The sequence below is a fragment of the Uloborus diversus genome, chromosome 10, assembly GCF_026930045.1.
Source record: "Uloborus diversus isolate 005 chromosome 10, Udiv.v.3.1, whole genome shotgun sequence".
Lineage (NCBI taxonomy): Eukaryota > Metazoa > Arthropoda > Arachnida > Araneae > Uloboridae > Uloborus > Uloborus diversus.
In genome coordinates this window covers 89,025,794-89,040,224 of record NC_072740.1, presented here as the reverse complement: position 1 = coordinate 89,040,224, position 14,431 = coordinate 89,025,794, and the positions used below count along the sequence as shown (strand labels likewise).

The 14,431-nt window shown below is 31.6% G+C and overlaps 1 protein-coding gene across 1 annotated transcript in view; it reads right to left on the bottom strand.

Annotated features, from left to right (window-relative positions):
- Positions 1–7,092: 7,092 nt before the first annotated feature.
- LOC129231251 (CTTNBP2 N-terminal-like protein) overlaps positions 7,093–14,431 on the bottom strand; it is an 88,637-nt gene continuing 81,298 nt past the window's right edge. The window contains exon 7 of the mRNA XM_054865529.1: positions 7,093–8,605. Within this exon, the coding sequence (XP_054721504.1) occupies positions 8,588–8,605 (18 nt within the window). The 3' untranslated portion in view covers positions 7,093–8,587. The remainder of the gene's footprint in view (positions 8,606–14,431) is intronic.

The window sequence follows — 14,431 nt, the reverse complement described above, 5'->3', positions numbered from 1 at the left end:
AATTTATACCAAAATTTAAAGCATGTATTCCAAAAAATAAAAAACATGAATAGCTTAATTTTTTTCATTTCCTTCAGGTTGCAATATGTATGGCAGGCAGGCCTATCCATTCAAATTTTTTCAGTGCGTATGTGGGTGGGGGGCAAAAGGTATATAGATAATGTACATTAGATCAAAAAGTAACAGAAACCATACCCACATCTATACAAATATATTAGTTTCTCATAGCCATCTGGGTCAATTGCCCATCCTGACCCCCTAAATGACAAGCCTGATGCCTGTGGCAAATGGTAGCCTATAATGGTAGTACACCTGACAAAATTCACAACCAAATATTCTTTGTAACATTCCACGTGGTGAATTCCAGCGGTAACGGAAGGAGAGTGTACAAAAATCGATGTATTTCTATCTATGAGCCTATAAAAATACATAATTTATCAAAAACTGATGCATAGACTTATATACACATCATAGTAAGTTGCTTAAAAAGCCAAAGCCAGGAATATTTTGTTAGTAACTTTTTTTTAAATCAAATTTAAAGAACTTTAATGTAAGGACATTTTTGAGACATGATTTTTACGCTATCATGTTCTCCCCAAAAGTTCAGCGAAACTATAAAAGGAAAAATTCTATAAAAATTACTGCACGTACAGGAATGTTCAATCATTACAATTTCAGCTCTAGTTTTAAAAAATAGTTATTTTAAGCATATCAATTATGTATTTGTTAAGGGTAATGGAAAGCAGGGGTGATTGTGTTCCGGTATTTTACCGGATTTCCGGTATTTTCATCTTGAATTTCGGTATCTTCATCTTCGAAAATACCGGAACTTCTATATTTTCAGAAAAACCCACTTTTGCAAAATTCAGGGCGATGTTTAATGAAACGCCAAAAGTCCAAATTGAAGACGTTTTGTTTGGTATAAAACGTAAGCTACGATCATGTTTTGTAAACTCTATGGTAATTATCGAAGAACAGCTGGGGTGGGGGATGGAATAAAGGCTAAATAAGAAGAGGAAGGAGGTTTACTTGATAGATTAGGGTCATTCCAGAGAAATGTCAACCTCATCCTCAGATTTTTTTTTTTCCACAAAGCGTTAATTGTGACCTGTCATTTCATTCAGCATACTTTCTAGTACATAAATCCAGTAGCAGATTGCAAAAATTTCATTCGGTGTATTTCTTCTGACTCTAAACGTGCCAGGTTGTAGAAAAGGCTTAGTATGTGCAAGAAACATGCGTCTACGTTTTCTTGTCTAATGTAAAAAATTTTGCAAATTTTTAAAAGAACTATGTTTATTCTAAATAATTAGATGTTGGCCCAATAAAATTGACTGTTCTTTTTGCATACATTATAAGATAAGTATTTTAATTAATTTGGTTATTTCACTGAAAATATTTACGTTACGTTAGTCACGAAAATGTACTATTTTCTGCTTAAAAAACTAAACCAGATGATTGAACCAAAGAGCACTTTTTATTTTCTTATATCTGTGTCATATCTAATTAAAAAGTGCAAAATATTTATTTTAGTATCAGTAGATATAAAATAATTAGTGTGACTAACGTAACATTTGAGCTGTGGCTAACGTAACAGTTTGCATGTGACTAACGTAACATTTTAAAAATGACTGCTAATATTTAAAACTTATTTAATTTAATGTATATTTTCATGAACAATTTTGAATATGTAGGCATTCTGTATTGATTAAAAATATAAAGGGTGAAAAATACCAGTAATATTACATTGTAGACTTTCTGTTTACTTAGAAAAATCCTTTTCTAAAGTCTTTATAAAGATACTTTCAATTTAAAGAATTATTAAAAAAGAAAAAAAGGTGAGTAAAGCAAAATGAGTACTCTGCTGAATGTGCATTCAACACAAGAATCCGAGCTTAAGAATTAAGATAATAGAAATACAGTCTTAACAAAGGAGAACGTCTATTTTTTAGAAAATACATCTCCACCAATTATTAAAATGAAGTAATGGCTGCTCGTTGGAAAACAACTGAAGATGTTACATCATGATACAGTGACAATAAGCGCTGCTGCCATATATTTCAGAAAATGCAAGAATGATCATTTAGAAATTCAAACATTTGCAGTGAAATCTGGAATTAAAATGCATTCTCCAAAAATGTTTGAATATTTTTTTTCAATATTACATTTTAATTTAAAAGCATGCGCAACACTATTCATTCGATGAATCAGTAAACCTTAAAAAATAATATGCCATTGAAAAGTACTACGGAGTTTCTTATAACGATAACTAGTATATCAGTAGAATACTAGAATTCGGTGAAACTATCAACTTGCATAAAGTTAATTTTTTAAAAGAGAGATATTTAGGATTTAATAACCCACAAGAATGATGTCATTCAGTTTGTAAAGCAGTTTTTTTTATTTGTTTATTTTTTCTTCGCACATTCAAATTGAGTTAATTAAACTGAATCCTTCCATTCAATTTCTTACACTAATATAGATCAAAAAGCAAAGAAAGAACCATAATGCAACACAAAGAAGGTTCCTAAGAAGTGTAAAAGTAATATCAGAGCAAGATATTAATTATAAAAAGTGTTTTTATATGCATTCATTGCTTGTTATTCGATGGTTACGTTAGTCACGTTACGTTAGTCACACACAGTTTTTCGTAAAAGTACCATTAAGGGCCAAAAAAGATTCATCTGTAACAAATCTGTAGTACATTTTAAAAAATAGATTGTTTACCTCTTACAAATATATCGGCCAGTTTTAAATGCCTGCGTAAGTTTCAGAAAGATTTGCCTCGTAACATAAGCATTGTTTCTCAGCGTTGCAAAAATGTTACGTTAGTCACGATGCCTTTTTTGGTGAAAGAACTCCTGTCAGCGCTTATTTTCTTCAAATTCTTGGTAGAAATGAAAAATAGTGACCTTGTACATTTTAAATCTGCATATTAAACCAAAACACATTTATTTTTACTCCCGGTGTAAGTAAAAAGAGTTTGAAAATCAGCTGCGAATGTTACATTAGTCACTATGGAATGACCCATTATTTTTCCATTTATTCATTTGAACTTTACATGTTCTCATTTAAAAAATGAGATATCTGGATAAATCTGAAGATATTGGCTCCATCGATGCAGGAAAGAAGAACAAGTTTAATTGGGAATGGCTAAACAGAGTGGATTCCTACAATGACAAGATGGAAATATAGTGTAAAAAAATTGATAGGGCTGGATTTTGGTTTTGTGTTTCTTGCAACAAGCCCTTTACATATGCTAATGATGGTGTGAAGGCATTATTGCAATGCAACATTCTTCTACAAATACTCATAAAAGAAACCGGGAATCATTAAAAAATGCTGGTGTATTAGGCTTTAGTGTATTAGTAAATGAATGTAATTAATGGTTAAAGATTCAGATACAAAGGAGGAAAATAAAACATTCTTTGAAAATTTTTAAGAAATGAGAAAAATTAAAAGAATTTATTTCCCACCATGTGCACAAGGACGTATTAAGTCCAATCAAAACTTCGAGTCATAGCCCCAACAAATAATTACGTATATAAATTATTTGTATACATAATATAATGTGTACATACATGTACAGGGTGGCGACACAAACTGAAAAAAAGTTCCCTGACTTTTCCCTGATTAAGTTCACCAAATTTCCCTGATTTACGTTACCAATGATAATGGTTTTCTTGCTTTGCTCTACTTGAAATCCATTGTATGTTTGTATGAAATGCAGTATTTTAAACGTTTTAAGTTGTGTAAAGTTGTTGAACTAAAGATGTATTTTAAAAAGATGCTGCTTTTTTTAATAAAATGGTTTAAAAAAAAAACATATCGTCAATTTTTTTTGGGGGGAAAAAGCCCGTACAAAACAGTATATTAAATTTTTTTACATGGAAAGATTATAGAAAATTTAAAAAAAAACTTTACTTCCAGAAACCACTTAGCATAAGAATTTTAAGAAACTATTAAAATCACTCTTAAAAACATATGTGTATTTATGATAGAACTAAAAAGTAATTGAAATTATTTTGAACTAAATTTTCAAACTGTATAATAATTGTTGCAAGAATAACAAGCAATAGTGAAAGAATAGAAGTAATGTCGTTATTCTTAGATAACTAATTGACATATTTATTCAAAACAAATGAAACCATTTGACATCCATTCATAGGGAGCTTTTCTCTAATCAATAACATAGGTTTTAATGAATGAATACAGCATTTTAATAATAAAAAAATAAAGATATTTATTTAAGTACACAAGTTAACTCTATTTCAAATGATTTCAGTATGTAACAGAAAAAAAATCTTAGATTGCTTTTGTAACAAACAACTTTGAAATGCAAGAAAAGAAAAAGAAAAAAAAAGCAATTAGTTAAATTCAAAATATATTAAAGAACAATACAACCTGCTTATAAAATAAAAGAATCACTTTAGTCTGAAGAAAAGAAAACCTTTATAATATGCGGTGACAACAAGTAGTATAACGGCAAAAAAACAAAAGTTTTCTTACTGAAAGTTCAATTTTAGCAATTAAATTAAAAACGCGAAGAAGTAATAACTTTTAAGCTTGTATAGTATTAATTCAAAAACCAAAGATTTCTTCTTGAAATCGTGATTACAGTATGCTAATTACTTCAAGACAATGGAATAAAGGCAAAGGAGCTAAGGCATTAATGAAGGCTTCCTCTTTGCCTGTATGGTTGTTTATTTTACGTAGCATTGAAAGCATAAAAAGAAATTTCAAGCTAGGTAAAATAAATAACTTAACAGACACAGAAGCAATCTTAGGAAGTTCATCCTGTGGTTAATAAGTAAGATTCAATACTTTGACGTTGAGGAAAAAAGATGCACAAATATGCGGCAGTGTATAATCGCACCTCATTAATTTTACTCTTTTTTTGAACAGATAATTGGTGGAAAATGCATAGGGAATTAGAGTACTTAATTTTGTAAAGCAAAAAAAAAAAAAAATTCTTCATAAAATCAATTTTCCCTGATTTTTTGTTATTTTTTCAAAATTCCCTGATATCTCCCTGATCTGTCGCCACCCTGATGTAATATATATATATATATATATATATATATATATATATATATATATATATATATATATATATATATATATATATATACACCCATCAAAACACTTTTTCTTCTTGGGGAAAAAAAGTTCAGGTATTTTTTCATGGAGTCACAATCACTCCTGGGAAAGACAAGAAGTCCAAAACAATTAAACTTGGTAAAATTCAACTTACAAACATTTTTTCCGCTAATACAGCAGCCTGAAACAATATCTAATGCCTGAGCAACCTGTTACAATTCTGAATTCTTAAAATACTCAATAATTTTATCAAAATCCACAGAACATTTATCTTTTTTCTCAGGGAACACAATGATCATTCCGACATTATTATGCATTCTCAATTGAGGTATTTCTATGCCTTCATCTTCTATATGAAGTACCTGTCCAACATTGCTCTTTGTTAATTTCTTTCCTTTCCATTCAACTAATAAAATTTTCCCAAACATTAATGAATCCTTTGGCATATTCTCATGATTTGCTGTTTTTGATTCAGCTGTATCTTGATTTTTAACATTATTTATAACTCAATCTGTTGACTTTGAAGTGAAATCTCCATCGATTTGTTGAAGCACTCACGCACTCACTATATTCAGTAACATAATTTGTAACAGGGTTCAAATAGTGCATATTTTGAGTGCGAGGATAAGAATGGATATTACTCGATCTTTTTGAAAGTTGATCTTTAAATTGACTGATATTTTTGCAATAAGTTTAATGGTTAAACCAATGCTCTCAACAATCCTTTCCTGTGACTTGCGGTAACAAATCTGAAAGCAGTTTCAATATTGTATTTTTCTAATATAAATAGCAAGTTTATAAGCAACTGTTTATGCTTAAATTTGCTCTTCAAATCACAACCATGTCATACAAAACTGATTTTCACATGCTTAGGAATTTTTAAGTGTAGTTTTCATGTTTTTTATCACAAAAAACAGAAGAAATAAAATTACGTAACATTTTTAAAAAAAGATTAAAGAAACGTTTATTTTTTAACTGAAAGCACACATAATTTTTGTACAAATATTACTTATATATGTTTTAAATGTGACTACTAACTTTAAACAGTAGTTTGATTTCCACTAACATTCTAAAATTTTACCCTGTATCAGCTTATTGATAAATGTTCTTCCGTTACCATGTTTTTTTTGTCCTTCTGTTACCATTAAAAACCATACAAATTCAACATTTATTCAAATTATAACTATATCTCATTGACAAGGGACATAATTCTGCTTTGCTAATAAAAAAAGTTTCTGTACCAAATAGGTTTTTGGTGAACTAACTGAGATGTAGTATTTTGGTACCAGAAGGACATCAGGACATCAAATTGTCACCTTAGAAATAAGCCTATTTCATGGTTAGAAAAAAAAGACATTTTAAATTACTTAACGAAACATTTAACTAGACATTCAAAAGATAAAAGTTAACCTAAATATTATATTCTGATAAGTTTATTGAAATTACAGTATGTAACACAAAAGAGATTTTTTGCTCTGTAAACACACAGAGAGAGAACTTGATTTTGCCCTTGATTTTCTGAAAGTCATCTAACTATATGGAAAAAACAGGTTAAGATTCAAGAAATTCATTTATTTCTGAAGAGAAGGGTATATAGCAAGGAGGCAGAATATTAATTTTTTAAATTCAAGTGTCATGTCTTCTATTCCTAGAATTCACCACATAATAAATTAAAGTTGAAATTACTTTTTTCACATTTGGCTTTTTTATAGAGAAGAAAATATATAACCACTAAATTTTGCTAAACAACTTTTTCAGTGCCCTATTTTCAATGGTGACCCTTATATCAGAAGTTTCGAAATTCAGAGAATGATTGCTGTGACTATTTTGCCTCGTTGTTACTCACCAGTACATGATTTTAAAAAGCACCACAGTGGTTATAAAACGTTTTTTTTTTAAACAATCAGTATCATGTTTCTAGTCTCTCCAGCTGATCCTAACTGAAATTTAAACAAAACACAAAGAAAAAAAAAAAAAACTGACCAACACAATAGAAAATTATTTTATTTTTCTGATTCTTTTTTTATTTCATTTTTTATATAAAGTTACAAATTTGGTGATTACATGTAACATAATTATCCCTTTTTGTAATTGAAATTTATATTTGCTGATTTATTATGCACCGGACAACAAGCACCTAATTAAAAGAAAACTCCTATCAGATCAGTAAAAATTGTTTTAGTTTTAAAAAGGAAACAATTGGTTTGCCAATTTAGTTTTACAAGTAATTGTGAAAATTTTCAACTGTACTAATCTAAATCATATATACAATACTAAAAACCAGAAACTTATCTTAACAGCTATCAAATTCAAATGTGACTTACATATTGCTCACCGAGGATATTCGTGTTACATCTCAAAAATTTAAAAAAGACTTTTTAATTATTGATTTAAAATAAAAATTTAATGCTTTTTCTTGCCACAAAACTCACACAAAGTTAGTTTACAGAACTGATGCTTGTAGGTGAGTAAGCAATATATTCAGTATTGACACATCATTAAAATTTCATAATTTAGAAGAACATTTTTCCAACTTTGACTATACAATACATTGTTAATTTACGCCATAACTTCAACCAGAAAACTTATAATAAATGTTTTGCAGGTGTTGAAGATTTTGAGAATAAATCTGTTAGAAGTAGTATTGCTTAAAAACTTGATTTTCTCCAACGCTGGTTTTTTTTTTTTTTTTTTTGAGATGTGCCACTTTTGTCACCAGTGAGAGTGCACAACTTAATGAAATGACATAAGCAACTTACAAATCCACATAAATGTTTATATAAAAATGTATATACTTTTACACAGAAGATTTTATAAGATTTTAAATATTAAAATAGCTTGTGAAATGCTATTTTAAATGGAAAATAAAGTTTATTGCAAGAGAGCGGAATTCGCTATCAATTTCAGAATGGGGGACATTTTTTTTTTTTTTTTTTTGAGCATTAATTCCAAGATAAGTTCAAATAATCTGAAACAGAATTTTAAATCTAAATGCACATTTCTGTTTTATAAATAATGTTTTGTTTTACTTCATGAATCAAGTAAAACTGCAATGCACATGTTATAGTTTGTAGCCTAAAATTCCTCAGCTAACTTTAAACAAGCTAGCCACAGACAAAACTAACAAAGAAGGGCACTGAACATTCTTCAACAAATGCTATGGCATACTAAAAAATTGAATAATCTGTTCCACATTTGAAGACACAAATCTATACAAAGATTTTCTATTATCAATTCAGATGTTTCATAGTGCTTGTGATCTAAGTTGTAACTGTGTACTTCTATAATTAGATTGGTCATCTCGGAAAGAGTTTACTTATGGAAGATTGTTGGTTACACTTGGTCTTGTAGTTTCTTGAATATTGAGCTTTGCTGAGGAATGACAGTAAAAGGCTGTAGTACTCATATTTACATATCAGTTTCAGCAGCTTTTTCTTTAAGTATACAGTTCTTGCATAGAAAGTTATCTTGATAAATGCTCAATCAATCATGTGGCTCCCAGTTCCTAAAAACATGAGGGAAAAAAAGTTACGATATGGAACTATAGGTCAATTGTTGATCATCTAAAATCAAGTAGGTTGCATTTCATTTAATATTAAATACCTTATTAAACTAAACTGATTTAGGTTTATTCTCATTCGCAGTTGATTTGTTCAATCTCGTAATTTGTTTAATCCTGGCTTTTTAAGTAACTGAAAATAGTTATTGGAGTAAGATTCTTTCGAAATACTATAGTGAAAAACGTATAGAGAAGAGTATGTTACTTCCAAGGGTATATAGTGTATATAAGGTAGTAATTCTGTGTGATCCAGTGATTAGAGTTGGAAAATTCAATTAGGGTAAGAAAGGGAATAGACTCGGGAACATTTTGTACGATTGTTTTTCATGATTTTTGATACGGGATTATCAAGACGAGTGCTTCAATGAACTTAATTCAATATATAGTGATAAAGCACCATCTACAGTACCTGTAAAAACCTAGTATGACGAATTTTATCGTGGTCAACATTTTACCCCAGGACAAATCCCGTGAAGGTAGTCCAAAATTGATTGTTATGTTAAAAAATTGTTAATTTTTATTTAAATTTGACTAGTGTTATTCATGTTTTCCCTTTAAATGAGTGTCATTACCCTACTTTTCCCTATGGATTAAGTGTTAGTTGTGTAGCTAAAAGTTCGCGCATTGAAAATTGAATACTTCTTAACTGTAGAGAAAATTCAGTATATTTTTCTTTAACTTAGTGTACCAATTATTTTAATATGTGTAACTGTTTCAAAAACAAAGTTTTAAAATTCACCTTTTCTTTTGTGCTATTTCTGTGTTACGGATAAGAGAAACTACACCGTAAAAAAATGCAGTACATACTACTAGAAAATATCTTGGAAACTAGACTTCCACAAAGGTTCTAGTAACCAGGATCATCATTTAGAGAGTCGGGGGGGGGGGGGGGGGTCAATTGCCTCCTACCTGGCTTTCAAAAAATGTTTTGACATAAAAGTGAGCGATGTTTATACTTTTTCCTGATAAAATTGGCATTGCTTATACACTCAGGAATATTGAAAATAGCCCCTCCAAAAAGAAGAAAGGTACAATCGCGAAATTTTGTATACATAAGAAGAGTCCGAGCCCAATTTCCCAATAGGCAGAGTAGGCAGTTGCCTAGAGCGGCAAATTTTTTAGGAGTGGCAAATTTCGCTTCAATCTGATTTTTTAAATTATTATTCTTGAAAATAAAACATAAGTTCTTTTTCAATTTCCCCCAAAACAACGACTGATCCTAACTTGACCGTACTTGTCGAAACCACAGAAAATGCGGTGTGAAAGATTTCTGGTAATAGGTAATCAGTTACAGTTTTAGCTTGCGGCAGGGACGGAGTATATCTTCTATTCTACAGAAAACATGCACTTTGATCTATATCTTCCAAGAATTTCTTTCCTTAACTTAAAGAAGGTCCTTCCGGAGCGCATCAAGAAGAGAGCCTCAGGTAAAACAGACATAAAATCTGGTTTCTCTTAAAAAGACGATGTAGCACTGGAAGGGCTGAGTGACCATTATCTCTTGCGTTTAAAAGGAGCATTTTGTTTCTTTATACCCTTAGCAATGTTCATCATGAAACATTACTTGAATGTTTGAAGAATTGGAAAGTAATTTGGGATTATTACTTCTGCTCAGTAGGTTAGTTAAAACCTACTCCTTTCGGAAAAGCTTAAATAATGTTTTGTCCATTTATTTGTAGAACGAATCAAAATATATTTTTTTAATTTTTAATATGTATTGTATAGTTTACGAAAGATGACGCTTTAAAACACCACAAGTTGATAGTTTTTAATATATGCATTTGAATATTAAAAGAAAAAAGTAAATGAACCGAATGGTTTTGAAATTACGGTGCTTTTATTGCTCAGTTAATTCTATTCTATTCTATTCAAGAGTCACAACTGACTACAACTGTATTTATGTCGAGGACTGCATACTAAGTGCCTTGCCTCCAATTATTTTATATACCGATAGATGGCAGCACCATCACCGGATCGAACAGTTAATGAGAATTTAGAACTAGTCCAAGAGCTAATAGCTACCTGGTACTAGCACCCCCAGAGGTATCGTTTCACTTGGAGGACATTGAGACCACGAGCATATTTAACGTCGCCCAGTCCCCTTTAATGACGACGGTGGGTCTTCGACCAGCGGGGATCGAACCCGAGCCCCTCCGGCCCCGAGTCCAATGCCCTACCGATCAGGCTACCACGGCCTCGCTCAGTTAATTTTGCGTGTTTTTTTTTTCCTTTTTTTTTGTAAACGAAAAAACGAACTAAATTACGTTTCTGTCAATTTAAATGCCGTAGTCAATGTCTTATGAAAGTGTTTAAAATCGAAAAATGTTAACAGGGAAATTAGGAATCTTTTTTTTTCCTTAAAGCGGAGATTCGTAACGTATACGAAATAATACCATCCTGACCGATATTTTAACGCGAAACCTTACTTGAATTTGCGCATGCGTCAGGTCTCTTCTGATTTTATCAAAACAGGGGTGATAGCAAGAAGGAAGTAACGATCAAGCAAAAACAGAATGCATCGGGAAGTGCGCTTCCTTTAAACCATCACCCCATTTTCAATTGGAACCGTTCGCATCTGGCAGTGGCGGAGTTCGAGAACAGACAGTACCATCGGTGTTGGTGATCTGAGAGATTGATTCTTACGTCATTTGGGGACGGTAAGCGCCTTCATCCTTCAAACTGACAAAGATTGAGAACACTCACTGCCTTACAACTCCACATGTGTGTCCGTTAACCCATTGGCATCAGAGAATTTGAAGAATAACGATATCATCTTTAATCACGTCAGAGGAAGCACGAAGGTGATGAGGGGGATCGATGGATGTTTTCTAGAAATTTACTTAATTAAAGTCTTAAAAACGCAATTTTAGTTTATCTTTCTTGGTGTTAGGAGAAAAAGCTCAGTTAGGTCAGAAAATTTTCAAAACTGACCTAAAGATTACAGTTTTAGGCAACGTTTGGTAATGTTAGGAGAACGAAGGATAGGGTTCCATACCTTTTTTTTTCTTTCAATGTTGAAGTCAATTTTAAGGTATCTCTGGAGATTTAAGAGAGTTAAGTTTGATAACAATAGAGGAAAAGGGAAGGGGTTCTTTCCTGAAACTGTGTTCAAAACTGAAGTCAATTTCAGACAATCTTTGGAAAGAAAGGGATTGACCCATGATATAGCTGAAAATAAAATTTCTAACTATGAGAAATTTGGAGAGAGGGACGCTGGACTAAACTCCCCCAGAAAAACTTCTAAACTGAAGTTTCAAACCTTCGTTATAGATTACCACTGGATACGTTATGGGGGGGGGGGGGGTATTTACCTTGTCAGAAATTGAAATCTTAAGACACAGGCTATCTTTAGAACTGACTTTAATGATGATTTGGAACCCTTCCTCCGAATGTTGAGAAGCTTATATAGATGTGCGTAGGTCCTTTAGAACCCACCTTTTGGATTGGTTCAAAAAAGATCCTTTGGAAATTTCGGACCTTTCAAAAAATTACCATCCGGAAATTTTTTGAAAGTGACTAACCGCTATTTCAGTTTTTGTTTGTTAAGTTATGGTAGAAGAGAGACGAGAAAGTGGCTTTCTTCTTAAAGCTTTCGAAGTTGGAGTCTTGAAAAGGTAATTATTAGTCATCCTAAACTAACTTTGGTCTATTAACTTCATGTAAATTTGTCACTCTCAAAACCTGCATTCAGCGACACGAGCCCGTAGACCCGGCACTGTAAACGGCAACGAGCAAAATTAACCGAACTTGACATAAGAGAAGAAAAAGCTTCTTAGACTGTTAACACTTGTGATGAGCAAATTAAATAAATAAATAATTAGGAGAGTATTATTTCTAGACGAACAAAAAAAATTACGTGTAGAAGAAAGGCTTTAAACCTTGTTTTCATTTTTCCCCTGAGGAGTAGGGGGCTAAAAGCTGCCGCCCATCTAACCCATTTCTTGTGCATCACCAAAGGTAGCCTAAAACTTTTTTTATTGAAATTTGAAACATTCAGGAAGAAAATAGCCTAACGTAATTGAAAAGCCGCTATTTCTGCTTTATGGAACGAAAAATTTAAATGGGTGAAATCCTGAGCCCGATCCAACTCTACATCGTCATCTAAGGTGGCCTATACTTGCGTATTTCAGACTACAATTTCGAGAAAAATTCCATGGGAGTGTATCTCTCCCCCCTCCAACATTGTTAACGATGGTCTAAAATGTATTTTTAAGATTTCAACTTCGAAAATTTTCCGGGTTACCTTGGAGAGTCCCTGAACCCCATCCCATACCGAAACTTTACTAGCAATGACCTACAATCACGTTTTCAACACTCCAATTTCGAGAAATCTCCAGGGAATGACTTTCATGAACTTCCTCCCTTCGCCCCAAACTCTCCAAAGATCGTATAAAATTACCTTTTTAGAGTCTATAATTTCAAAAGTTTTCTGCTTAAAATTGTGTTTTTTGGAATTATAAACTCGAAATTTTTCCAAATGGACCTCCTTGAACACCCTTTTTCCTTTTCTCAACAGCATCATTAAATGTTATCTACAATTTCATTTAATTTGAAAAATTTTGCCTGGAGAAAGTCGTTGTGAACCCAGCCAAAGAACAAAGATGAGGTACAATCGCGTTTTTTTTTATTTCGGTTTCGGCCTCCACGAACTTTCTCTATTCCTAATGTCATCAGAGATCGTTAGAATTGCGGTTTTAGATTTGAAATACCGAAAATTTTCGGGGGGCAAGCCCTCAGACCCCCTCTTTTTATATCGTCAATAAATTGCGTTTTTGGACTTGGCTAAAAACGTGTACTGACTGGGGGATGAAATGTAAGGGGGTTATATAAATCTCGTAAAGCTCTAAAATTATATCCATATGCAATGTATTCATACCTGTATGTACAGGGTTCATACTCTATTTGGATGAAAAAATTCCATGACTTTTCCAAGACTTTTTCATGACTTCAATGAAAATTTTCATGACCTTGTTACACGAACAGAATAGCACTATTTAATCTCAAACTTGGCAATATTTGGAAATGAGCATTAGCAAAACATCTATATGAATGCCACAGCCTCATTGAAGCACTTACTAGTAATTTAAAAAATATAAGTGCACACTTAAAAAACTAAACTATTCTTATTTGTCTTCATCATATAAATTTAAGTAAATCAAAAATGCAGTGAAGCGAATATGATGATACTAAAATGTCTGATATTTTTTTTAAACAGAGAGAATGATATTGAATGGGACAAGGTTGATTGAGTCATCACTAAGTTTCAATAAATTTCCTTCAAAAGTTACCTTTTGGTATCAACAGTGCCTTTAATCATCCACGTAACTTGACAGTATTTTGGTTCTTTGAAGTAAAGCCACATAGTTTAGTTCTTTATGTTTCTAAACCAGATCTTTTTTAAAAAAAAAACCCATTCAGTAATGAATCAATCTTCTGATTCAAAAGTATATTTGTTTTGTTTTCAAATTTGCATACTTTCAAATCTATATAAATTAATAGGTTCAGAAATTCAGGAACACGTTTAATTCTCGACATTGAACATAGCAGTGGGTCGCATGGATTAGTTTTGCGTGCTGTATATTGAGCACTACTGGTTTAGAGCATTAGAATGCCTTTTTTTCTGTATTCTATCGCCTGACGTAAGATCTTTATTTTCTAAAACATTTAACAAATTAAAATAAACTCTAATAAATATAATAATAAAGTCCTTACGAGTGATGGAATCGAACTTGCATACAATTGAACTGCTTTTTTTTTTTTTTGAGTGGGCGT